The sequence below is a fragment of the Artemia sp. Qi Xiang Cuo genome, chromosome 15, assembly GCF_049724085.1.
Source record: "Artemia sp. Qi Xiang Cuo chromosome 15, ASM4972408v1, whole genome shotgun sequence".
NCBI classification, from domain to species: domain Eukaryota; kingdom Metazoa; phylum Arthropoda; class Branchiopoda; order Anostraca; family Artemiidae; genus Artemia; species Artemia sp. Qi Xiang Cuo.
In genome coordinates, this window is record NC_142808.1 from 51,196,689 (window position 1) to 51,223,956 (window position 27,268).

Genomic DNA, 27,268 nt, shown 5'->3' on the forward strand with positions numbered 1-27,268 from the left:
ATTCACCTCTCTCCCCAAAAAATGTATGTACACTTTCAAAAAACAAATATTATACGTGAACAATGAGCAAATTGCATGACATATAAGCCTTTTCCCGGAGGCTGTCTGGGTTCATGTCATACCCAGAGGCATAGTTACGGAATGTTTCAACTATGCTAAAAAAAAGAGGCTATCTTAAAATTTTGAAAATTTTGAGTGTAGGAAAAAAGAGGGGTGGGAGAGGGGCTAGTTGTCTTCTAATCTTTTTGGTCAGCGATTGATCAGCGATTTCTTGCCGAAAGATTCAAAATGTACAAACATATATATCAAAACACGGAATTTTCGATACTTGCCTGTCGATAATTTTCGATACTTGCCTGTCGATAATTTTCGATACTTGCCTGTCGATACTTATACTTACCTCTTCGGCTGTAAGCGTCAAAATTACTAATTTTGTTTCTTCTTTTGCAGATTCAGCACCTCTAGATAGATTAGAAGAATCTGACAGAAGGTTACTTCATATTATTAAGGACTTGGAAGAGTTAACAGAAAAATTTGACTCTCGAGTTATATATTGTGGAGAATTGCAGTTACATCGAGACTATCAACAGAGGATTGAAATGTTATATGAAAAAAATAGGAGAATTAAGGAGTTAACTACCAAATTTGAAGGCCAAGTCGTCACACAGTTAATTCAAGAAAACCAAAGAAAAATAGAGGAAATAACTGAAAAACTGATTGGTAAGGATTTTTAATAAATAACATTGGAAGTATATTTACGGCTGAAAAGTAAAGACCTGAATTAAAACCTGATTTCAGAATTTTCAGAAAAAAAAATTTATAACTTAGGGATAAAAGCTGCTTGCACAGGGAAAACATTATTTTCGGTACTTTCGCATTATCCGGGCCTCTCTAAAAAGTCAAGTTTGGTTAATGCTAATGAAATATAGTAAAATAGGATGAATATATAATAGTTTAGAAACAAATTTGAGCTGTATATTTGCCTATTAGGGGGGTGGGGGGGGGGGGTGGGGGTGTAAAGCATTGCATATATTAGATACGTACCCTAACCTAACCTAGGTACCTTTCCCCCTCCTAAAATCCAAAAATCCACAGTTTAATATCTTATGCGCAATGCAAACCACGCTGTCATTGCCTAGTCTACAGCGGTCATCATGTCAAAAACGGGTTTTATCATTGCCTTCTCTATAGTGATTAAGCCGAGAGGCCCGGATAATGCGAAAGTACCTTATTTTCTTATAAATATGTTATTCAAAATCATAGGAAATGACTGTTTTACTGAAACATATTACTATTGAACATAATATTTCCTACCAATATGCTCATTATAAAAAATTGCAAGTAAAGAACACCTTTTAACACCTTTAATATCACAGCAAAACTCTAGGAACAACCTTTTAATGGCAGTGGAATCTCTTACTTTTAATTTCTGCGGAATCTTTAACGACGATGGATGATACTGTGGGTCACATTATTGGTGACTGGAAAAAATTGCGAAAGGCAGTGTATTAAGACTGTATGTTTGATAAATGGCAGGAGTGTCTAGTGAGGGAGGCGTGTTTTTTTTTATTTTTTTTTTTTTTTGTTTTTCAATTTATGAGAATTGTTTGTTGTTTTTTTTTCAATTGCCTTGACGTTAGGACTCTTGAAAAAGTAATGTTTTGCCATTAAAGAATTTGTTATCATTGTTGTAATTAACAAATCTCGAACCTGCTTGGAGATACCTGACTACACCTGACTATTTTATACTCGTTTATATTTAAAATTTGAAAATTTATGCCAAAATCTGGCAAAGTAGTAGGCATTATACTATTCATTGTTTTGATTTGATCCGAAGCTTTAGATGGCACTTTATCACAAAAAGTTTGTATTTTTATGTGTCAATGTCCAGAATGTCCATTCAACATTCTTATAAATTTATAATTAAAACAAAAATAAAGTGCGATGAAGTACACAACCTATGTAATTAGTTTAATTAGTAATTAGTATAAAGTGGGAGCTAAATTCTAGAAATAACCAATATCCAATTAATTGATTGTTTGAATTTTTAGAAAATCAAGGATTATGTCTAGAAACAAATCACTGGATAAGCGTGCATAAGATTAGGACTTGAGTGGCTATTTTTACTATTTAAAGAGTTTCTAAACTATCTAACAGTAAATATGAGTGGTTGTTTGTAATAATAGAATATAATTTTTTATCAAAGGAATGTTAAGGATAATGCATCATAGCGTTCCTTCATTATTCTTTTTGGATATTTTAGTACATGCTGACTAGAATGCTGTGTGTAAAAATTCCAAATGATAGGAGTGTTGTTGTTTTACTGGAAATTTTCACATTAGATAATCTTAAGGTTTTGATCTTTTTAAAAAGCTTAAAAAATGGGAAATTTATTTTAAGGGTTATTTTCAGTTATTTTGATTTCTCTTCTAGAGCCAATTGGGATTCAAGAAAAGGATGGTGCAAGTCGTAAACTGAAGGAAGCCGATAAAAGTGGTGTGAACGAAAAAGTTTTAAATTCGTTAGAAAATATTGACGGGGAAAATTCATCTTTGCAAAGCATTGCTGGTAGAATACCTAAAGTAGTTACAACCAGGTATGTGCCGAAGAAAAGTTCTAATGGCGAGCTTGTGGAAATTTTAGGTAAATTTAAACCAGGTGTGCCTGATTTAGCTAAAAAAAGAAAATTAGTCATTCGCGTGGTTCCAATTCCTGTGGCTACTAACCCCAAAGAAGTCGTTCTACCCTCACAAGAACTTGCAACGTCTTTGAATACTCCTTTCATGTCGTCATCAGAAACTGGACCAGAAACTTCACCAAAGTCAAGTGAGTATTTTACACGACAAATTTTACTTTTATTTAACGTTACTATGGATCGGAATGATCGATCATTTTAGCAGGTAAAAGGGTGTTAGGAGGTCTGGAAATAGTAAAAATAAAACATTTTTTCCGTGAACGTTTGCAAACTTGACCCTAGAGTACTAAAGGGGGTACCGAGGAACATTACTACTAAAGTTGGGTAAATTATACCCCTTGATCTTTGACATGGATGATCTCGGCTAATGCTTATAAGAAATGACCGTGATTAAAATCAGACAAAAAAAGTAGACAATTCTCTTCTCAACCACTGATTTTCCTACATATTTTGGCTATTCGGCTCCATACTACAGGCAAAATAATGATATGTGTTCGCTAAAAATGGTATCCGGCATGGGATAATAAAAGCAGAGCCAGATTGGTAGAATTTACCCACTCACCGTTTTTATCTCTGTTTGTGTTGAGTTCTGATACAACCCAAGCTGATCGACTAGCCCAAAATGTTTTTTCAACTGACAAAGAAAATTGTTTCTTATGGAAGTAAAGAGTGAAGCTTAAACATGAAAGTCATAAAGATTAGATAAACCAGCTAAATTCAACTTAAAGAAACCCATTCCTGATATTTTACAATATATTTTCAGGTTCACAGAACTGGCATGTTTCTCATGTTCATTTAGAGCAAGCAACAGCTGTAGAATTTTCGTAAAGTTTTATCTTTTACAAGGAGGCATGAGCCTTAAGTACTCATTTGAACTCAGAACGTATTCCAACGTAATTAAAAAAATTCAAAACAATTCAAAAAAGCTAAAATAAATCATAAACAAAAGTGAAAACTAAAATAAATTGCGATACTGCTAAAACAAATTAGCGGCTTTCAATGCAATTACGGAAGACAGAAGAAAGTTACATGGAAAGGCTTCTCTATTTTCTAAAATAGAGAAAATTAATTTTCTAAAATTCTTTTGTATGTTTAGTAGAAGATATGTGTCCAAGAAACAAGGTAGAGCTCATTCGATGCGGTTTGACTGTCTAGAAGAATCTTTATAAAATCCTACTAGCTTCTCTTTTATTCTAAATGGGGGGGGGGTACTCCCCCCACTATATACTGGAAACTAGAGGAACATTTATCCCTTATTTTTGTAAATACAAAGCCAACATTTAAAAATAAATTAACAAAATTCATTATCTTACATTAAAATTGAAGTATGGTTTCAACATGGTTTATTTTAAGACAATTTCTTATTTTCAAATTGAAAAAAATTGACTTCCTATAAATGAGAACGATAGTTCAAGACTAAAAATTTAAACTCTAAAAATTGATACCGCAACTGTTTTCACAAAAAGAATGTAAACGCTTCTAATATGGAGTTAAATATTAATGGAGTTATATACATGATAATAAATAGATAATGAACTTTTAAATGATGCTAAACAATGGAAATGGAGAAATATTGGTTATAATACCTGTAGTTATTCAGTTGAGAAGGCCTTTTTTTTACGGATTGTGACTTCATATCTAAAAGAAGAAATATTTTTGTTTTAATTTTTGTTCTGAAGAATATTGATTCCGTAACTGTTTTCACAAAAGTAATGTAAACACCTCTAATAAGGTACAGAAAATGGGAAAACATAACGCTTTCATCGGAGTTACGTTTAAAAATGTGCAACTATAGATACATGTATGTAACTATTTATGCCATATGTAACTCTATGTAATTAACTATATTTACAATACAAATTATTGAGGTTGTTCGGTTCAAATACTTTCTATTTATTATTCTTCTATTTCTTTCCGATGAAACTACCCGCCTCCGCCTATCCAATTTATAATTAGATATGTTCCCAAGTTGGGATTTTCACCTGATTAATTTTTTTATTTTAGCACTACATACATCTTATAAAAGTTCATATACGTACAAGCTGTAGAGAAGAACAAATGTATTAAATCGAAGACAATCAGGACAATCTTGCCCCAACGACTGAGGGGGGTATTAATTCTCAGAAACACACTTATTGGACCTTTCAAATATGCTAAACAAGATGACAGTTTCAAAATTTAAATAGAAAGTCTTGGGAAAAAAGTTATGTGAGAGGGGGGCCTATTGTGTTCAAATCACCTCTGACTTTTAAATACAACACTCAAAGTTTCAATTTCCAATCGAATGAGCCCCCTTCTGATGTTTTTCCGACATTTCCTTCAACAAATTTTTGGTGAAAAAAGAACAATACATTTTGACGGCTCTTTTCTAAGGCATTACTGTGCTGGTCATAAAATACTTTTTTGTTTGCTAAATTGAAAGCTGAATATATTTTCACTATAAACCCAGGTCTATTCCAAAAACCATATAAAAGGCGGCAGCGAGGCATTCTTTGTATATTAAGTTCACTTTTTGCTCGTATCAGAACAAACTAATTTTAAAGTTAATATAAATTTAACTAGGACTGAAGAATAGAAGAAGATTTTAAATTGTCAATACCAATTGAAGCATATTATATCTTTTACATAGCTCTGTATGAGTCTTTCAAGTTTCAAGTGTGATCACAAAGATTTTTCTATTAATTCAACTCTACTTACTCTGTGAAACGAAACTAATAGGAAATTATTATTTTTGTTTCCTTTTTATTTAATCTACTGCTATTAGGTAAAATAGATCCCAATCAGGGAATAGTTATCAAGATCTCACGTTTACATTTATAATTGTTATATTGCCTCTTTTCTTAATTTTTTTTATTTAATTATAATAAAACGGTTTCTTTTCTGTAGAGAGGAGATGTTCTACCTTGAGCAGATCTGATGTTTTGAACCAGCACAAAATCTTTGGCCCAAAACCAATTGTTGTGCTGAAAAACCTGAAAGAGAAGGTTATAGAAGAAGAAGCAGATGCCATCAGTGAAAAATCATTTAAATGTAATGCATGTAGTAGATGCTTTCCGAAATCAAGCGAATTGATTGTGCACCAAAGAATGCACACAGGTGTGAAGCCATTTAAATGTGACGTATGCAACAAATGCTTCTCTGTATCAAGCAGTTTGATTAAGCACAAGAGAGTACATACAGGTGAAAAACCGTTTAAATGTGATTTTTGTAAGAAATGCTTTTCTCAATCTTACAATTTGATTAAGCACAAGAGGGTACATACAGGTGAAAAACCGTTTAAATGTGATTCATGTAACCAATCCTTTTCTCAATCTAGTCATTTGTATTATCACAAGAGAGTACATACAGGTGAAAAACCGTTTAAATGTGACGTATGCAACAAATGCTTCTCTGTATCAAGCAGTTTGATTAGGCACAAGAGAGTACATACAGGTGAAAAACTATTTAAATGTGATTTTTGTAAGAAATGCTTTTCTCAATCTTACAATTTGATTGAGCACAAGAGGGTACATACAGGTGAAAAACCGTTTAAATGTGATTCATGTAACCAATCCTTTTCTCAATCTAGTCATTTGTATAATCACAAGAGAGTGCATACAGGTGAAAAACCGTTTAAATGTAATGTATGTAATAAATGCTTTTCTGAATCTGGCAGTTTCATTAAACACCAGACAGTGCATACCGGTGAAAAACCGTTTAAATGTGATGTATGTAATAAATGCTTTTCTGTATCAAGCAGTTTGTACCAGCATAAAAGACTACATACAGGTGAAAAACCGTTTAAATGTGACGTATGTAACAAATGCTTCTATGTATCAAGCAGTTTGTACCAGCATAAAAAACTACATACAGGTAAACAAAACGTTTAAATGTGACGTATGTAACAAATATTTTTCTAGATTTGACCTTTTGAACCAGCACGAGCGAGTGCATACAGGTGAAAACCTGTTTAAATGTGATATTTGTAAGCAATACTTTTCTCACTCTAGCAATTTGAATTTGCACCGAAGAGTGAAAAACCGCAATTTGTGAAAAACCGTTTCAATGTGATGCATGTTACAAATGCTTTTCTCAATCTAGAAATTTGATTAAACACCAAATAACACGCAGGTGATCCACTGTAAGCTGTGTTTAATTGAGATGTTCTTGGATTGTTTTCAAATTTTTTTGCCAGTTGCCATTGAAAACCTAAAATTGGTGAAAAGTTAATAAAAGTTGTATGCCAAATCTGTAATCTTTTGTGTATGACCAGGGGTTGTATCCACCCACGGGAGAGTTTGAAGGGCAAAATTGCAGTTAAAGTGGAAGCAACTCCGAGAATTTCTAATAAATATAAATTTTGGGGATCCAGTATATTGTTCCGATCAAAGGAGGATATTAGCTCCAATAATTGGAGACTTACACCAATTATTATTATATTTTAAAGATTTGGAATTCGTTCTAAACTGCATAAGTTTACACTGACTCTAACAGTCTAAGAATGTAAAATCACTAGAGTTCTAATAACTAATTTTAAATCTTATTTGCCATAGCTGGCAATTGTTTTTCAGATCGAATCAACCAGAAATCAGGAAACAACCACATAATGTAATGCAAAGGCAAAGAGTAGCGCTTTGAAACAGAAAAACTGAGCTTTGAACTAAAATCTAAATTTTCGCAGGAACGAGAGTAAATCATAGTCACTTCTAACGGCTGAGAAAGGACTGGATTTAGCTGTTCCAAAGATTCTACCCAAGGATAGTTCCTCAACGATAGTTGGATAGTCTATCCAAGGATAGTATTCAAGGATAGTTGCCAGTGTTTGTATGACTTATCTTGATATACCCAGATAGGTCTCTTTTTACTGGTTACTGATTTATTGTACAAAGCAAAACAGCTAGAAGCTGTCAAAATTGGATAAAAGAGATCATAAGTAGAAATTTAAACGAGTTGGAAATCTAAATGAGGTTTGAGACGAACTAGGTGGCGAATTAAGGTGCAACGATGTGTTACGCTCATTACATTTGTTCCTTCTTCGAGTTGTAAGTAGTAGTCGTATGAATACCTTAGCTGCTTGCTTTTGACCTTGTTTATACATATTTAAAAAAAACAATGTATCCTGATGGAAGTAAAGAGCAAAGTTGAAACTTAAAAATGAAAAAAGATTATTGTTTCACAGTCTATCTAGCCAATATTGATAAAACTGGGGCAAACAAACCAATTGATGATATTTTCCTACGTGTGTATGATTAAAGAAAACTAGGACTTTGCTGAAAGTCCTAGTTTTTTTTTGTATTTTTGTTTTTTTGTTTTTATTTGTTATCACTTCAGTACAATGAGCTCAGTCCAATTCACAGTATATAAATTACAGGCAGTGTGATCTTTCCCTATCTCACCCACTATAAAAACCCGGACCGAGGTGCGAGTGCTCCAGAGAACTTAGAAACATAAGCGACATTAGATCTTTTCACAGGTAGACAAGTCAGATTTCTCTTGAACGCGAAACTTGGCTTCAACGTTGTAATACTAAATTTTGAAGAAACTAATTTTAAATTAATTTATTCCATTACATATATGAAAATCGGTAATTAGTAGTGCAATGTTATCATTCGATGTTTTTAGGAATTAGAAGTAGGTTTCGAAGTCTCAAGTTGGTTTCAAAGGCATTTTGAGAAAGTTTCTGCCAAAATACATGTCCCAGGGTAATTGGACCGCTGATGGCGGATCAAATGAGAAGAGCTGTCTGTTCGCACCGAGAATGAAGAGCCAGAAATTATCTGTGGTAGACTTATTGCTATTATCTTTATACTGTAGTCCAATTACTAGATCTTTGGTTGTGAAATGTACATTTCATGACTAGTTTGTAAAGAAGACTGAAGTGAAGCCCTCTTGATAGTATTATGAATATTGACTAGCTTTAGAATTTGTATCATGACTTGAAATTTTTCGTTGCATACAGAGAAATAACCAGATATCCGGAGTTCATATTTGGCTTTATTCTTCTTTATTTTTTTCATTTTGAGTTTAGTAAAGCTTGTTTTTTGCAATTTAAAATTGTATATTACTCACTGTTAATATTACAGTCGGTGTGACCAAGATGTTACCAGATAAATTTGTAACTTATTTTTATATGCTTTTCAATGGCTTTGCAGTAACTAAAATTTTTTTTTTATACTCAAGTTTTTAGACGGAATAATTTCCATTCGGTTTAAGTTGAATATTGCTCTTTACCTCAAGTTGATTTTTTTATTTAATTTGTGACGGTTTTCAACTAATGCCTGGAAATCCTCCTCCCTCTCCCGTGTAAAATGTCTTGTGGAAAGCTTCCCCAGAAACAATAGTTCCTATGGAAAACTTCCCTTATAAAATCCCCCCCCCCCGCAAAAATCCCACCCGAAAAAAATGTCCGAATGTATCCCAATAACAAATACCGGGTAATATGCGAACAATGGCCAAATTGAATAACTTACAACCCTTTCTTCGTTAGACTATGGAAACCAGAAAAGACAATGAATTGACAAATCCAAATAAATGAATATAATTTTTTTTCCGAAACACTATAAGCAAATCTAAAAAAAAAATTGAAGCTATTTTTGTCCAGAAATTATCAGAAAAAAAATCAAGCTCAAAATCGCTCAAAATATGCGAACAATGGCCAAATTGAATAACTTACAACCCTTTCTTCGTGCGACTAGGAAAACCAAAAAAAACAATGAATTGACAAATCCGAACAAATTAATATAATTTTTTTTCAGAAACACTATAAGCAAATATAAAAAAAATTGAAGCTATTTTTTGTCCAGAAAAAAATCAAGCTCAAAATTACTCAAAATTTGGTGGTTAGTCGTAATTTTTTGAGGAAGTGGGAAAAACAGCATTAATTAAGAATTACCGTGGTGAGCCTTAACAAAGACAGGTTCTCCACGAAATCATAAAGAAGGTTCAATAATACGGTTGCGAAAAAATGCCCGATAAGAACTTGAACATTTGACGTCCTAAATCTAAGTCTAATGCTCTTCGACTGAACTACAAACTCTATAAATCTAATTTAAACTATTGGTCTTTGTAGGACCATAATTATGTAGCTTTGAGCCCTTATCTCAGGGACTATGTACGGTCATGCCAATACCCTAAGCACAGTTATTGGATCTTTCAACTATGCTGAAAAAAGGTTATCTCAAAATTTTTATCGGACTACTTGAGGAGAAGGGTGCCTTTTGGGGAGGAGGATAGCTCCGCTCCGATCTTTTGATTCACTTAAAATGAGCTGTAGCAATTTTAATTTTTGTTCAAATGAGCCATTAAACACCTTTCTATGGTGTTCTGGTAATCGAATAGCCCCCGTAGAAAAAAGGACATATCAGTGCTACCCACGCAAAAAAGTGATTTTTCTTGTTTCTCAAAATGAGGGACTCTAACTGAGGGACTCTAATGAGGGACTCTTATTTGTGAATTTTCTCATGGTTTCTTTTCTGCTGTGGTGGTATGAATAATCGAAAATTTGACTGTCATAGTTTCCATTAGTGCAATAATGATGGCATTAAAGTACGGAAAAGCTGATTTATACGAACTGAATTCATCTCGTCTGACAGTGGCGCCATTTATTTTCATTAACTTAAGGCTTTTTCGACTGTTGAGAAAGCCGCCAGATGTCAATCCAAGTCAACAGCGATCCAAGCGTAGCCACAGAGGTAAAAGAGGAGGCCAAAGAAATAAAAATTGTGCTATCCCTGTTCTCGTTTCTAACAACAGAGCGAGGTCTCTCAGTACAGCAAGGGAACGTATTCTGACAGTAGTTAACTGCATCCCTCCTAGTGAAATCCCTCCTTCGCTTCGTCCGTGGTACGCTGACCCAGTATCGTCACTGCCAAGTACCCCACCTCCCCTAACACCTGAGTATTTCTTGTCGAAGTGCAGACTTCCCAATATCCTAGTATGTAATGCCCGATCACTAAACAATAAAACCGACGAACTTGAAGTAGTTCTCAAACAGACGAGTTCCCCCATTGCTGTTATCACAGAATGTTGGGATATTAATGATGAAACCGGGCATATCAAGGGGTACAAGTGTTTTTTTAATACGAGACGCGACCGAGGGATTAACCGACGAGGCGGTGGGGTCGGACTGTACTTTCGGGAAGACTTACCTTGTAAATTACTAAGTCAGCCCTGTGAATCATGCCATGAAGTAATTTGGGTCGAATGCAAACCAAAGCGCCTATCAAAGCGATATTCGTGCTTGGTTGTAGCTGCAGTTTACTACCCCGAAAGTGCAAAGAACAGAAAAGAACTGATCCAGTATATCCAATACTGCACTGATGACCTACGCCGCAGACACGCAGCGCCTGCTTTTGTAATCGCTGGTGATTTCAATCAAACTAATAAGGCATGGGTCTCCAGCATGCTTGACCTCAAGCAAGTTGTCTCAATCCCTACTCACGTCAGTGGTAGTATATTAGATCTTATTTTCACGAACATTCCCGATTATTACGAAGAACCCTTCTCTCTCGGTCCGTTGCATAACTCTGACCATAACACACTTCTTTGGAAGGCCAAAGTTGGCCTTCCAGCACCACGTAAAGTAAAAATTACCACTCGACCTATGACTAAAGAGGCAATTCGTTCCTTTGGACAGTGGATTGGTACGTTTGACTTTGATGAGATTTGCTCTATGACAGATATCGACCAGAAAGTTGATACTTTCAACTCTTTGCTGTCATGTAAATATCACGAACATTTCCCTGAGAGAAAAATAACTGTTAGTGATACTGACAAACCTTGGGTAACACCCGATCTAAAGAAGCTTATCTTAACTCGCTGCCAGTTACATCGCAGTGGGGATATTGTTCAAGCAAACAAACTTCGTAACCGCATTGTTAAACTGTTACGAGCAGCGCAGAAAAGGTACGTTCATGACAAAGTCTCGCCTCTCCTTCAAGGTGAGCCCCGTAGGTGGCACTCTGAAGTCAAGCGTCTTACCGGTAAACGTACCACCAGTGAAATTAAGATACAGAAAGACGACAAAACGCTGATAAAATCAGCCGAAGTGAACGCCTTTTTCACTTCAATCTGTACTACTCACCCGTCCTTCACCGAAGCCGAAATCGAAGCCCTCATTGCTGACGTCTCTGAAGATACAATCGTTGAAGTATCCGAGTTCGCGGTGTATAAAGAACTTCAAAAGTTAAAAAGCAACTGTGCTTCTTACCCAGGAGAATTGCCAGTTAAACTTTTAAGAGAATATTCTATGTTTTTAGCAAAACCACTCTCATCAGTGATCAATCAGTCGTTCAAGGAGCACAAATTCCCGAGTGCTTGGAAAAAAGCCTACGTCCGCGTCTTACCTAAAGTCAAAGACCCGAAGTCCTGCAATCAGCTTCGTCCGATTTCTATTACGCCTAATATGGCTAAAGTGACTGAATCTTTTATTTATAGAGAGCTCCTAGCCCAAGTTCAGCCAGCCCTAGATCCGTTTCAGTACGGCTGCTTGAAAGGGAGTAGTACGACGCATTATCTAGTACGTCTCTACCACCTGATTACCGAGTGGTTGGACAAAGGCAGTAGCCTCGTTGACCTGCTTTTAGTCGACTATCGTAAGGCTTTTGACTTGATCCGCCACTATACAGCAGCAAATAACCTCAAAAAGATGGGCGCTAGGAAGCATATTTTGCTCTTAGTTGTTGACTTCCTGCGTAACCGCTGTCAGTGTGTCTATGCTCTCTTCCCTAGTGACTTAAACTCTGAGTGGGCTGAACTAACGTGTGGCGCACCACAAGGCACTAAGCTGGCAGCTCTTTTGTTTTTAGCGGTAATTAACTACATTATCCTCGAGTTTGAAGACAGATTCAAATACGTGGACGATCTCTCCCTACTTCTGAAATATCTTGCTGAAAAGTCAGACGTGTATCCCCAGTTCAGCAGTGAGATCAGGAACTCCTTTCTCGAGGCGTGTAGCATTAATGACCTCCAGCTTAATATGAATAAAACAAAAGTCATGAGGTTTAATCCGCTTAAGCGTGACCTCTCATGCCCGGTTCCTTGGTACCCTACTACCTCAACCTCAGTGATTCTCGGGGTTACTTTCAGTGACGACTGTTCATTTAGCGCGCACATCGCCGGTCTGGTGAAAAAAGGTAGTTGCGCATTACAGTCGCTAATTACCTTGCGCCGTCTGGGTTTCTCACAAAGTCAGCTGAAGACGGTTTACGTCACGTATGTGCGCCCTATCCTTGAATATGCGTGTCCTGTGTGGGGCCCTCAGGCTCATAATATTGAACACCTAAGTGAAGATCTGGAAGCCATTCAAAAACGGGCAGTGAAAGTGATACTAGGCCTGAAATACAACTCTTATGAGGCTGCCCTTAGTAGCTTACGACTGCCAACGTTGCGTGATAGGCGCTTACAGTTAATGTGTAATTTTGGGCAGTCCCTTCTTTCGTCCCAGAAACACCGTTCGTTGCTTCCCCCACCTGCACCTATCACCGCCAACACCCGCCATAAAAATCAACTGGTGCCGCCAAAGTGTCGAACAACCCGTCACAGCAATTCTTTCGTGCCTTTTTTTGTCAGTTATTTAAACCGCCAGTGACCAGTTTTATGCAATGTACTAAACAGCGCCATTTAGTCGGGGCTTCGGCCACGGCTACGATAGTTGTTTATAAATAAATGAGTCTATGAGTCTATGAGTCTATGAGTCTAACTACCCTATACTATGTTTTTGACCATATTGATTCCTATAGTCCAATTTTAATTTAGCCTGACACCATTTTAGGGGTTTCTGGCTCTTTCAAAATCATTCTAAAATTGTCTTCGCCATAACCTTTTACTCTTTAGATTAACCAAGAGATTAACATTTAGATTAACAAGAGGCATAAATATGTGCTGAATACTGCAGAGAATATAGTATTTTGATACATATAATTATCGAAATTAAATCTTGGCGAGATAAATATTGAAAAAATCCTATATTTCCTACTTTGTTAGTTGATAATCCGTCATATCTCATTAGTTGAATTACTTTTTGATGCCTGAAATTTGCTTGACAATAGAAAAATATGCAGATATATACAAGAAAAATCAGTAGTGCTTAGAATATGTTTAAAAGACATTAAAAATACTCTGCCATATTGAGAGTAGTCCCAGAAGACGCACATAAAACAGGTGGCGTGCCGCCGAAAATATGGCGTCAAAGAGTGACTCCAATGAAATCACAGGACTCACCCCTCTTGAACGATCTGGTGCAATATGCGTGACATAATTTTATGTAACCTTGCGTAAGGAACCCATGGGGAATCCCCTACTTGTAACTTAACGACAACACACTTTATGTGAGGTGACGTTAATGATTGCGCAGCTATCACTGTCACGTAATACTTTTTTGACGTTTTATTTTTCGTTAAAAATGTTCAAAGTATTTTTTTCTATCTTTTAACTTAATGAAGGTGGGCACTTTATGTAATGTCAGCACACACTTTTATGTAATGACGGGGGCGCATCTCTCTCGCATAATACCTTTTTGGCATTTTTTTGTCACCCGAAATGTTCAAAGCATTTCTTTTTCTTTTAGTTCTTTGACCCCGCTAGGACTCGAAAGATCAATTTTCTTCCAGTGGAAAAGCGCTCCAAGCAACACATTTAAAGTTCCATTCCCAGTATTCTGTCCTAATCATTGCTTTCTAGAAATAGAACATTCCCGTGACGTCGCAACACATGCCTCTGTATATTCTATGACACATCTGGCGGGATTCCAAGCTCATGTCAATTTTCCTGGCCAGATGTGAAATCGATTACTAAGAATGACTTATCACCTGGTCATTTATTAAGAAAGGCGAGAGGGGACTAAAATATGGTTAAATGCTTCGTAAACAACTAGGCATTGAAGATTTGTCCTAAACAATAAATAGTAGAAACAATGACCTTCGCAAATAAAAGTCTTATTAATTCAAACAATCTTACTACAAACAATATTAAAAAAAAAAAAACAATTAAATAAAAACCCGACAAAACAAAAAAAAAGGTGAAAAAAAGCCTTATCGTACTACATACAAAAAAACCATGTATAATAGAAAGTCGGAGGTCCTAACAGCTAATTCTAGGGAGAGTGAGCGCGTTGTTATGTTTTTCTTGGACAAATTGTTCTATATTGAAAACCTAATCCTAAATAGCTGAAATCGTTCATAAATTCTTCATTTTAGTCATATCGCGCGGCTAATCAAGGAAAATTTTATTCATTTTTTTCGATTTCTGTGTGTTTTCTTACAGAAACGGACCAATTTTACAAAACCTATTATTAACTAACAGAAATCGTTCATAAATTCCTCATTTTAATCATATCACGCGGGTAATCAAGCAAAATTTAATACATTTTTTCTATGCTTGTGTGTTTTCTTACAGAAACAGACCATTATTACAAAACCTAGTATTAACTAACTAAAATAGTTTATTAATTCTTTATTTTAGCCATATCGCTCGGGTTACCAAGGAAAATTGGCACTGTTCCGTTGGGAATTACTTCCTCTGCAAGTAAGAAGCTCGATATATAATTGTTTGGTGCTTTTAAATCAATCGGCAATCACAGAAATTTCAATCAATAGGAATTTGGTCTACTTTGGGTGAAATTGTAGTTAGGTGCCACTAAATAGCAGAAACCGGGATTCCAACATCATGATGGTCTTCTCCTGGCCAGGTGTAACATTGATCATGCAAATCATGAAGACCGGGAAGGTTTATTTTTATATAAAATTGCGCTAAATGTATTTCTAGCAATAAAGACGGAAGAAGTGCTTAAATTATGCAAACTCCTTACTCGTACTAAATAATAAATCCTAATAACAAAAACCTTTTAAATAAAAGTTTTATTATTTCAAGCAAATTTACAAACAATATTAAAAAAAGAGAAAAAAGCAGTTAAAAAACATGGCAGACAGAAAATAAAAGGGGAAAAAAGGCTTTTCGTAATACATGCAAACAATAACCGTGTATTATAGAAAGTCGGGGGTCCTATCATGCAATACCAGGGGGTACGGCTCATATTAGATGCCACTTTAAGCCCTATTATGAACTTTTTAACAAAAATGCATCATTTCTTTGAGTGGGATGTTAGATTTCACACCATCGTGAGAATCTGCTCCAATCCTCGTCTTAGCAATGATTTTCAGAGGGCACGTTGATATTAGAGTAAAATTTATGCTATATTAAGAGCTTTTTAACGAAAATGCATCGTTTCTGAAACTAGGATGTTAGATTTCAGTCCGTCTCTCCCAAAAATTTTTTATAACACCGCTCACCTTATCTTTAAGCTCTTGAGTGTGCTAGTCCAAGACAATGCATGTCACCCTGGAAAACTATGGATGGCATACGGTACCCTCTGGCACTCTCATTATTCCAAAGGTATTTAGAGATATTTCCATAATAAAAATATGCTTTTAAATCCATTGATATATGATATTGATATGTTTGGCACCCTCTGAAATCCCCTTCATCATTCCTAAGACATTTTTTCAGACATTTCTTGTTAAAAATTATGCTTAAATCCGGTGATTCAAGTTTTCCCAACCCATCCCTTCGTAATATACCTTGTCAATTCACACCACCGTGGCATTAGTCACCTCCTCATTCGTGATACTCGTGGCACCGACCCTCATCACCCCCCTAGGACACTTTTCAACCGTTTCACTCCGAAAATAAGCTTTTGAATGTAAATTAAACACTGTTTTTACGTGAACAGTATGAACTCGGCATTCCTTTGCTAGAGTGTGACACTCCAAGCAATTCATGCCACATTTTGACACTATTAGTGCTTTGTGGCATCCTCTGACATCTCCTTGACCATTCCTAAGACATTTTTTTAGACATCTCTTGTTAAAAATTATGCTTCAATCCAGTAATTCAAGTTTTCCCAACCCATCCCTACGAAATACACCTTGTCAATTCACATCACCGTGGCAAAATACACCTCCCCATCCATCAGCCACGTGGCACCATCCCTCATCACACCCCTTAGGACATTTTTCAACCGCTTCACTCTGAAAACAAGCTAGGAAGTCTAGATTAAACACTGTTCTTTATTTTTGAACAGCGGGAACTTGATATTTCTTTGCTAAAACGTGTTACTCCAAGCAATTCACGCTACAGTGCCACGCTTAATGCTCTGTGACACCCTTTTACGCCCCCTTCATCATTCCTAAGACATTTTTCAGAGATTTCTTGTTAAAAATTATTCTTCGATCCGATGATTCATGTTTTTTTTGCAAGCCGATCCTCTCAAAATGCTCCACAAAACCCTCCACATCATCACAGCTTTATAAGCCTACCCCTCCGGCATACACGTGTCACCACCCACTCATCCCCCCCTCTAGGACATTTTGAACTTTTCCCACAGAAAATAAGCTCATGAATCTAAATTAAACACTGTTTTTACTTGAATGGCGCCACTCGGCATTTCATTGCTAGTGTGTGATACTCAATGAAATTCATGCCATAATTCCACACTCTTACTTCTCTGTGGCACCCCCTGACGTCACATCACCACCTCCAACACATTTTTCAAACATTTCTTGTTAAAAATTATGCGTTCAGCCCATTGATCCAAGTTTTTCACGAGGCAAACCCATCATGATAACCTACCTTCAAAACACTCCTACACTACCACGCCATTAAACGCCATTCATCCATATGGCAAACCCCCTACATCATCCCTAGGTTATGTTCAACCTTTTCTCTCCAAAAATAAGTTTATTAATCTAAATTAAGCTCTATATATATTTTTTGAACAATGGGACTTGATTTCCTCAGAAGCAAAAACTCTTTCCTTAATACTAACAAAGGTTTTACTCAATACTATCAAATTACTCTTGGAAGTAACAAGTTTTTTCTTAATAGTAACAAATTTTCTTCTAATAGCAGCAAGTCTTCCGTCAAATATAACAAATTTAGGAATAGCAATTTTCTGTTAATGCTACCTAGTTTTCTGTAGGAAGTAGCAACTTTTCCTTAACACTAACAAATTCTTTCTTAGAAGTAACAACTTTTTTCTTTAATGCTAAGAAATTTTTACTTAATATGATCAAATTTCTTTTGCATGTAACAACATTTTCTGAATCGTATTAAATTTTTTCTAATAGCAGCAAGTTTTCCGCCAAAGATAACGAATTTCTCTTAGAAGTAACATTTTTCCGTTAATGCTATCAAGTTTTCTGTCAGAAGTAGCAAGTTTTTCTTAACACTGACAAATTTTTTCATAGAATATAGAAAAGGCTATACTTCAATTCGGAATTTTCTCCGGAGTTGATAGCGTACCCTAAAAATACTGGAAACAAGACAAAGTAATGCAATAAAATATTTTATTGAAATAATTGCTTGTTCAATATCATTATAAAAAATGAACACCTTAAATCTACTCATAAAATATTTCATCGTGTTTTCTCATGAGATGTGAAACATTTCCTTTTTTTTGAAGGTGGGGTATACACAACTTTTAACAACCTCGTCATACATTTTATTGTTGATAATAATGGCTTCATGAACTGCATCTTTTGGTAAACCCATGATTATAACAGTAACGTTTGATGATGCTTTGTTTTTCATCATTCATCTTTAATCTCCTTGGTGATATTATCTGTCAATGCCCTTTTTATTTTACTTGCAATTTCATTGTCTATTGCGACATTATTTTTGCATAGGTCACTGTTTTGACACTCGGATATGATATGACTTATGATACGGTTACAACGACATGTATGTCTTCTTCTTCTTCTATTCGTTTGAATGGTAATACCTGAAAGATGACGATAGGATCTATCAACAGGTAATGTATTACCACAACCAGTAGCAAGAAGTTGATCTTCATTGTTAACTAAAAGTTTTAGACTAGCATTCTCTTATAGCACTATCATATTTGGAAATAATATTCTTGCATATCCAGCACCACCGATAATTTTGAATTTTTGGGAATTCCAAAGGACTTTAACTCCTTAGTGTCGTGACAGCGCACGCATACATTTCCAATAAGATCGTCATTAAAACTTGTTTCATAACTCAAATATTTCTCTCTGCTAGTATTCAAAGCTACGATAACTTTATTATGACGGCAGGCTTTATTGGAACACTTCACCTTAACCCTTTCCATGATGATGCTACTGACAATTGCCTGGAATTTTTTTTTCATTAAATCATTTTTAATCTCCATGCTGATAATGCGTGCTAGTGTTTTTTTATTTTATTTGCAGTTTCATTGTCTATTACGACCTTATTTTTACAAAGCTCGCAATTTTGATATCTGGATATGATATGATAAGGCAGCAAACCTTATTGATTATGTTATAGGAAATCAAAGACTGGCAGGATCTTTACAAGATACTAGGGTATGTAGAAGTGCTGTTATTGATGTTAAAAGTAAAGATCACCATCTAGTAGTGTCAAGGGTTAATTTAAAGCTCAAGTTTTGGAAGGGTAACTACCTCCCGGGAGGCTATGATGTTGGTAGACTCCAGAATGAGAATTTGAGAAAAACTTTCCAGGAACAGATGAATACTAATCTTGAGGGTTTAAAATTTGATAATGTGGAAGATGGTTGGAATAGTTTTAGAAAAATAATTTGTGAAGTTGCTGAAGGTGTATTAGGGAAGAAAGCTAGAACTGCAGCTAAGAATATTAGTGAAAAGGCTTTTGTTTAATAGAAAGGAGAAAGGACTTGTACAAAAATTATTTGAGTGATAGATTGTATGAAAACAAAAGAAATGTAAAGAAAGTGGAGAAATCATTAAAATATGAACTAAGGAGGTGTGAAGTTGAGGCCATGGATAAATTTGCCGAGGATCTGGAAGATGCAGCTAGACGGCATAATAGTAAAATATTGTACTGACACGTTAACAAATTGAGAGGCAGTAGTCAATCCGGACTACGCCCAGTTCAAGATAAGAATGGGGTTGCAATTAGCGATAAGGAAAAAACTAAAGAGAGATGGGCCGAACATTTTGAGAATTTGCTTAACCGAGATAGAGTTGAAGGAAGAGATATAGAGGAAAATGAAAAAGTTTGTGATACCTTGGATGTGAAGGAAAATTTGTTTTGTGAGGAGGAATTAGCAACATTACTAAAAAGAATTAAAAAAGAATTAGGCTCCAAGTGCTGATAGAGTGGTAAATGAGTTTCTTGAATATGGTGGCTCTGAGGTTAGAAAAAAGTTACTGAAGATTGTGAATATGATTTTTGAGAAAAGGGAAGTACCTAACGAGTTTATGAAACCCTTAATTAAGCCACTTTATAAGAAAGGTGATAAAAGTGAGTGTGGTAATTATCGAGGCATTAGTCTAGTCTCTGTAGATAGTAAATTACTAAGTAATATGATGCTTTTTAGACTGAGAGATGCCGTAGACAAAGTTTTAAGAGAAGAACAGTGCGGTTTTAGAAAAGGTAGAGGATGTGTCGACCAAATTTTCACTCAGGCTAATAATTGAGAAGTGCCCGAGTTTTCAAACACCTTTGGTCCTCAGTTTTATAGATTATGAGAAAGCGTTCGATTCTGTTGATAGAAGAGCTTTAGTAAATGTTTTATCCTTGTATAATATACCAGACAAATACATTAAAGCGATTAGTGCTATGTACGAGAATAACACTGCTGCGGTTAAGGTGGGAAATGAGGTTAGCAGCTGGTTTTGTATTAAATCAGGAGTTAAGCAGGGTTGTGTTCTATCCCCCTTTGTATGGATTATTTTGAGGGACTTTGTTTAAAGGAGCACAGGAATGGCAATGGGAGACCACGGAATCAAATGGGGAGGAAAAAGTCTCCTGGACTTAGATTATGTTGATGATTTAAGCATCCTAGATGAAAGTGTGAGCAAAATGAATGAAGTTTTAGAGGTTTTGCGAGTTCAGGGTGCTAGAATAGGTTTGAAAATTAATGTTAAGAAGACTAAGTCACTAAGACTAGGAATAAGTGAAGATGAAAAGGTGACGTTGGGTAATGAAAAGATTGATCAGGTGGGCAGCTTCACTTACCTTGGTAGTATTATTAGTTAAGATGGTGGGAACAGTGAAGATGTTAAATATGGAATAGCCAAGGCTCAGGGTGTTTTTTCACAGTTAAAAAAAGTCTGGAAGAATAGGAAGATAAGTCTGCAAAGCAAGATTAGAATATAAGAAGCTACAGTGATGACAGTGGTCAAATATGGCTCGGAAACATGGACGCTCCGAAAAGCAGATGAAGATTTGCTAGATGTTTTCCAGAGAAATTGCTTAAGGATTGTTCTGGGTACCCGGCTGACTGACCGTATTTAAAAAATAGGCTATACAAAAAATTTGGTTCAATACCGCTCTCTAGGGCTATAATGAAAGAAAGGTTGAGGTGGCTAGGGCACGTTGTGTGGAGGAAGGATGACAGATTGCAAAAGATTGTTCTTTTTAGCCAGCCATCTAGGGCTAAACGGAAAGCAGGTCGTCCCCGTCTGGGGTGGGAGGACGTCATAAAGAAAGATTTAAAGGAAATGGGAACTTCGTGGGTGGGTGTGAAAAGGGAGGCCTTGAATAGATTGGGGTGAAGGAGGAGCGTGCGTAGCTGTGTTGGCCTCAGACGGCTTGTTGCTGCGGTGAGTTGTTAGTAGTAGTAGTAGTATTAGTATTCTATTGATAGAAAAGTAGGCCTGTCCTCTTCTTGTATTCTTTCGAATGCTAATACAAGAAAGATGACGATAAGGTTTATCAAAAGGTAATGTGTTACCAGCACTATAAGTATGAAGTTGCCCTTCGTCGTCAAGTAAAAGTTTTAGACTACTATTCTCTTTGAGCACTATCATCCCTGGAAACGTCACTTGCATATCCACCAACATTATTAATGAACTTTTTCGGTATTCCAAAGGAATTTAACTCCTTACTGTCATGACAACGCACGCATACATTTCTAATAAGATTGCAGCTAGTACTTGTTTCATAATTCAAGTATTTCTCATTATCGGCATTCAATGTGACAGTAACTTTATCATGAGCGCACGTCTTCTTGGAAAATTTCATCGTCTTTTGTTTTTAAAATAAGATTTAGAAATTTAACCTTCCAATTTACAAGTGATTCTGATCGAGCACTTATAATAAAGTATTTATACTTGATGACCAGCCACAGATTACAACTGAGGCAACCACAAAAAATCTTGGAATTGACGGAACTTGGAGAAGAATTAGTGGCCTCAGGGACAGAAGTGGGAATCAGCTTTGTCAGTTCTTAATATAATCAGCTCGCAAACCGAAAAAGCTGAATGCTTCTTGAATTTTCTCTTGTACTTGTTTTATTTCATAACCATTTTCATTCAATGGTCTTATACTTTTATCGTAAAAGCCGTTTCGGTTCATAAAGTTTGATGTTTCACGCCATCGTTTTTTATCATACTTAAACATATTGTATTCTAGATTCCATTTTTAGCTATAAACTTCACCTTATTTTACCTCTAACAATAGGAATGCCGATTTGAAAATAAAACCAGTCGAGGAATGTTTCAGTCCGATATATTCCGATTCAATCACGTCGAACATTATAATAATTGTTGAAGAAAATCTATGTTGACACAGTGAACTCTCTTTTAATACTGAAGCAAGGTCACTCAAGATTGTATCATCTTTATTTTATCGTGCCACATGACCATTCTAATAGCGGCAAGTTTTCTGGCAAAGTTAACAAATTTCTCTTTAAAGTAATAATTTTGTGTTTGTGCTAACAAGTTTTCTGTTAGAAAACTTGTTAGTTTTACTTAATACTGTCAAATTTCTCTCGGAAGTAACAGGTTTTTTCTAATAGTAAGAAATTTTCCTAATAGCAACAAGCTCTCCATCAAAAATAAGAAATTTCTCTTAGATATAACACTTTTTCTGTTTACACTAACAAGTTATCTGTTAGAAAACCTCTTAACTACATTAAGTTAACTACGTTTAAGTTAGATTTATTTAACTTAGGTTACCATGACGCAAATTTTGTGTGATGACCAACCATAGAGTACCAGTGGGGCAACCGCAAGAGAAAAAATCAAAAAAAACTTTCAGTGAGTTTTACATTTAAAAGTATAAATGGTGACACGTTGTCACTTCCTCGAGAGCTGCCATCTATTTCAGTAATAGTTTAAGATTGCAACATAACTGAATTTCAAGATAGGTTACATTGGTTTAACTGCCTACAGCTTAGGTTCATTTAACTTCACTTAGCGTGGCCCACCACGCTAAATGAAGTTAAACGAACCTAAGTTGAAAGCAGTTAAGCAGTAGGTCCCCTGCCTAGATGCTAAACGATAGTTCAAAAATCCCGTAATCTCATATTTTATGACTGTCTAACAAGTAGGTGTTAAAAATTTCAATATTTGGCAAGACCTAGTTTACGCGTCTGTTCAACACAGCCTATTGTAGAGTATACTAGTGAAATATTATTATGCGCTATGCAAAAGATTTATATGTAACTCATAATTTTACTCTTTTAATTCTACAATAAAGATGGAAACAGGTACTTACAATTTCTCATTTAAAATTGTCCATATTTGAATGCTATTATCAGAGTGAATAATCTTCTATAGCTTCGAATGCGATGTTCAAACTGACATATTTTTCTATAGTGCTTTGTATATTTATCTAAAATATCAAGTAGTATTCTATAATTTTATATATTTTCTAATTTCGAATATATTAACGTATAGGTTACATAGTCTAGGTTATTAAGACAGGCTTTAAATTTATTATAAAATTATGTGCCATCTGTATTTATTGAAAAGGTCAACTCCCTTCAGGCTGTTAGTTCATTTTATCATTATAGCTTGAATATATCGTCTTCTAGTCGCTTTTACTGTCCGTATATGGTATGCAATCCAATGTATATTCCAAATGTTCCTTCTGAACATGTTGATAGCACACTACTGGCTTAAGCATCCTAAATGAAATTGGCAGCAAAATAGTTAATTTTTTAGAGGTATTGCGAGTTCAAGATGCAAGAATAGATTCGAAAATTAATTCAGCCTAAGTCGCTAAGTCTAGGAAAAATAGGCTAGGCTAAGGCTAGTGAAGATGAAAGGGTAATGTTGGATAATAAAAATATTGATCAAGTGAATAGCTTCAGTTACCTTGGTAGTATTATTAGTGAAGACGGTGGGAACAGAGAAGATGCTAAGAGTAGAATAGGCAAGGCGCACTGTGTTTTTCACATTTGTGAAAAGTCTGGAAAATAAGAAAATAAGTCTGTGAACCAAGATAAGAATATCGGAAGAATATTTTGAATATTTGAATATTAGAATATTTGAATATGATTCTGAAGCATTGAAGTTCCAAAAAACGGATGAGGATCTGCTAAGTGTTTTCCAGAGAATTTGTTTATTGATTATTTTGGGTACCGGATTTATTGACCATATTTCAATCAATAGGCTGTACGAAAATTGCGGTTAAATTCTGCTTATAGGGCTATAATGAAAGAAAGGCTGAGCTGAGTAGGGTTCGTTCTGTGGATGAAGAATGACAGATTGACGAAGGTTGTCTTTTTTGGACAATCGTCTAGGGCTAACGGAAAACAGATCGTCTGCAGTTAGGGTGGGAGAATGTCGGAAAGAAAGATTTAAAGGAAATGCGAACTTATTGGGAGGGTATACAGAAAGAGGCATTAATAGATTAGGTTCATTAATAGAGAAGGAGCGTGCGTAGCTGTGTTGGCCTAAGGTGGCCTGGTGCTGCTGTAGGTTATTATTATTATTATAATTAGTAGTAGTAGTAGTAATGACTATAGAAACATGTGCGTAACTACACGCAAATATGTAAGTTTATATAACTAACATGAATTCTTATTTGTATTATTTAATTTGTATTATTTAGAATACAAATTATTGATGTTTTTCCGTTGAACAATTTGCTGTTCGTCGATCTTGCAATTCTTTCCGATAAAACTGGAAACCCTTCAGATTATTATTTGACATACCCCCAGTTTTGGTTTTAAGATTTTCAACTGTTCAATTTGTTTTAATTTTGCACTTTACTGAAATCATAAAATCTGTTTTAAAAGTTCATATAATTAAAACCTGAAAAGAGGGATAAGAGAGAAAACTATTCATTTAGACCCACCAAAGCATATACGATTTTTAAACTCTTTATCACTTTTAGAATTTTGAAACTTTAAAGCCGAAAAGGATTTTTACTAGTTTAAATCTTATTTCCTGTGTTTAATAGACTGTAAGGGGTCATTTTGTCATTTAAGACACTTCATGGTTAAGAAGACACGGAACACAAACATTTCCATTTGAAAATCGTTTTGTTTAAAAAAGGATTTGAAGGCACACTTAATTCATTCCAAGTGAATTTTTCATAGAGCCAAATTTTGATTTAGTTCTAAAATTCAACAATGGCTGTTTTTTTAGCCATTTTTATTTTCTTTTTCTTTAATATATATCCAAACAAGTTCCAGCTACTTTTAAACATCTTGATTTTTGAGACCGTCATGTCCATGGATGTCATTTCCGTTTTATTGTTCTTTTATTATTTTCTATCTTTTTATTTATTCGATTTTGTAGAAGCCAAAAATATTTCATCAAGTAAAAGCGAACATAATTATCAGAGAAACTACTAATTCTACTCTCTCACCTGATCATCACGATGATCTGCACGATGGTTCAGTTACACGAGGATTCAGTTGCACTGGGGTTCAGTTGTACGTTGGTTCAATTACACGGTGGTTCAGTTGCATGGTGGTTCAGTTGCACGGTGGTTTAGTTGCACGGGGTTCAATTACACGGGGGTTCAGCGAAATGGGGTTGAGTTGCACGGGGGTTTAGTTGCACGAGGGTTTCCAGTATAATCAATTTATCGTCTGTTTTGGACTCCCAGGGTTTGGGTAGCAATGGCAAAGGTATATTTGATTACCCATAGTCCTATGAAACTCACAGTCTTAAAAGTTTTATGTTTATAAAGCGTTTAAATAACAATATAAATTTTTTTAGAGGCCTAAAATAGTATTTAAAATCTTAGAAAACTCATACAAATGTGTATTTTTATTTGAAATAATTCAAAGGTAAAGCATAAAAAACAGTGCTTCGTGCTTGTCAACTCTTAAATTAACTAAATTCTCTTCCTAAACAACTCAAAAGTAAACTAACGACACGCAGACAATCTGTGGGTTTTTTTTTCATTTTGCCGATTGTTTCCTGTTTTTGTCGTTGCCAAACATCAGTTTTATCCCGCATATGACTAAATAATTTAACAACTTAACAGACAATTTTTACCAAACTTAAGATAAATAAGTATTAAATGAAACTTAAAACGCACATTAGTTTGAACTTTTAGTAAAACATAAAATGAATGTCAAACTTTTGATCGAATATTTTTTGGGGGAAAAAAAGTCGTGAAAGGGGGGCTAGTGGCCACCAAATTTTTTTTTAATCAGATAAATGTCAGATAAAAGGGACTGAAATTTCTTAAGACTGAACAGGAGGTAAAGTACAAAAATATCTTTCTCACCAATTGTCTCTAACACTTGCTTAGAAATCTCCTGAAACTATTTTGTTCTTCTTGAAATAGTTTGGGCAATTAACCATTTTGGATAACCATTATTTATTAGTACTTCTCTCAAAAAGGAAAAGTTCTCCTCTATAAACTTCAGAGAGCAAATACTGAAAATACAGTCTGGTTAAGAAACGATCCACCCAACTTTGATATTGCAAACATAATCTGAAAGAAGATAAATATTTATTGTTAGTAGTTGAACTCTTATAGACTGTAAAGTCCAGACTATTTTCATTATTTATTAGAAGAACGTCAAGAAATGTCTTGATGTTCTAAAAATTTTTGATGCAAAAACAACATTTTCAAGAAGAAGACAAGAGTTTTGGAAGATTTCTGAGACAACTGGGAGAAGGATGTTTTTTGTACTTTCCCTTATATATAGTTTAAATAATGGTATATAATCTCAAATCAAAGTGCTTGAAATATTAAAGATAGTGTTTCTTTTTTTATCTCTTAGTATTTATTGCAACTTTTAGACTTGGAAAACTAATTTACTTTTTGCACGAATGGTTGACGATCACAGTAATTCGAATGATCAGTCGTCTAGATTTCTTAAAAAATTTCAAGTTTTTGTGAAGAGTGTTAAAAATCCTAAAAAAATATTCAATTCTTTTACAAAGGCTGGAAACTGAAATTTTTTTTTGTTTTGAAACTTGAAACTAAAAATTAAACATGTAAGGCAGTGAAGCATGACTTTCCAAGGATTCTTTTCTTCTTGTATTTGCCTAAAAATTTTTAAAACAGAACAGCAAAAAAACAAATGTTAATTTGAGTTTAAAATGAATAATCTATTGGTTTATTTGTTCTTTATTCAATTTCCATGGAACATCTTTGTCTTAAAGCCTGAAAAGACAACCAAACATTTAAAAAACACTAACCTGGTACGGACTCTAAGTGTTCCAGTCTATACCTTACCTTTTTGGACCATAAAAATTCTATTAATTTTAAAATGAATAATTTCAAACTTGTCCCATTTAAAGATAATAACGGGACCACAATTAGTTATAGAGACAGAGTTCAAGAGAGATTTTCAGAACCTTTTGAGAGGGCGCTAAACCGAGATAGATAAACTGATGATCATGAATGCCTAGC

The 27,268-nt window shown here is 35.0% G+C and overlaps 1 protein-coding gene across 1 annotated transcript in view; it reads left to right on the plus strand.

The window, feature by feature from the left end:
- LOC148943823 (uncharacterized) overlaps positions 1-27,268 on the plus strand; it is a 61,820-nt gene that overhangs the window by 31,053 nt on the left and 3,499 nt on the right. Inside the window, exons 4-7 of the mRNA XM_089101249.1 lie at positions 451-720; positions 2,434-2,826; positions 5,582-6,547; positions 10,189-11,250. Coding sequence (XP_088957375.1) covers positions 451-720; positions 2,434-2,826; positions 5,582-6,547; positions 10,189-11,250 — 2,691 coding nt within the window. The remainder of the gene's footprint in view (positions 1-450; positions 721-2,433; positions 2,827-5,581; positions 6,548-10,188; positions 11,251-27,268) is intronic.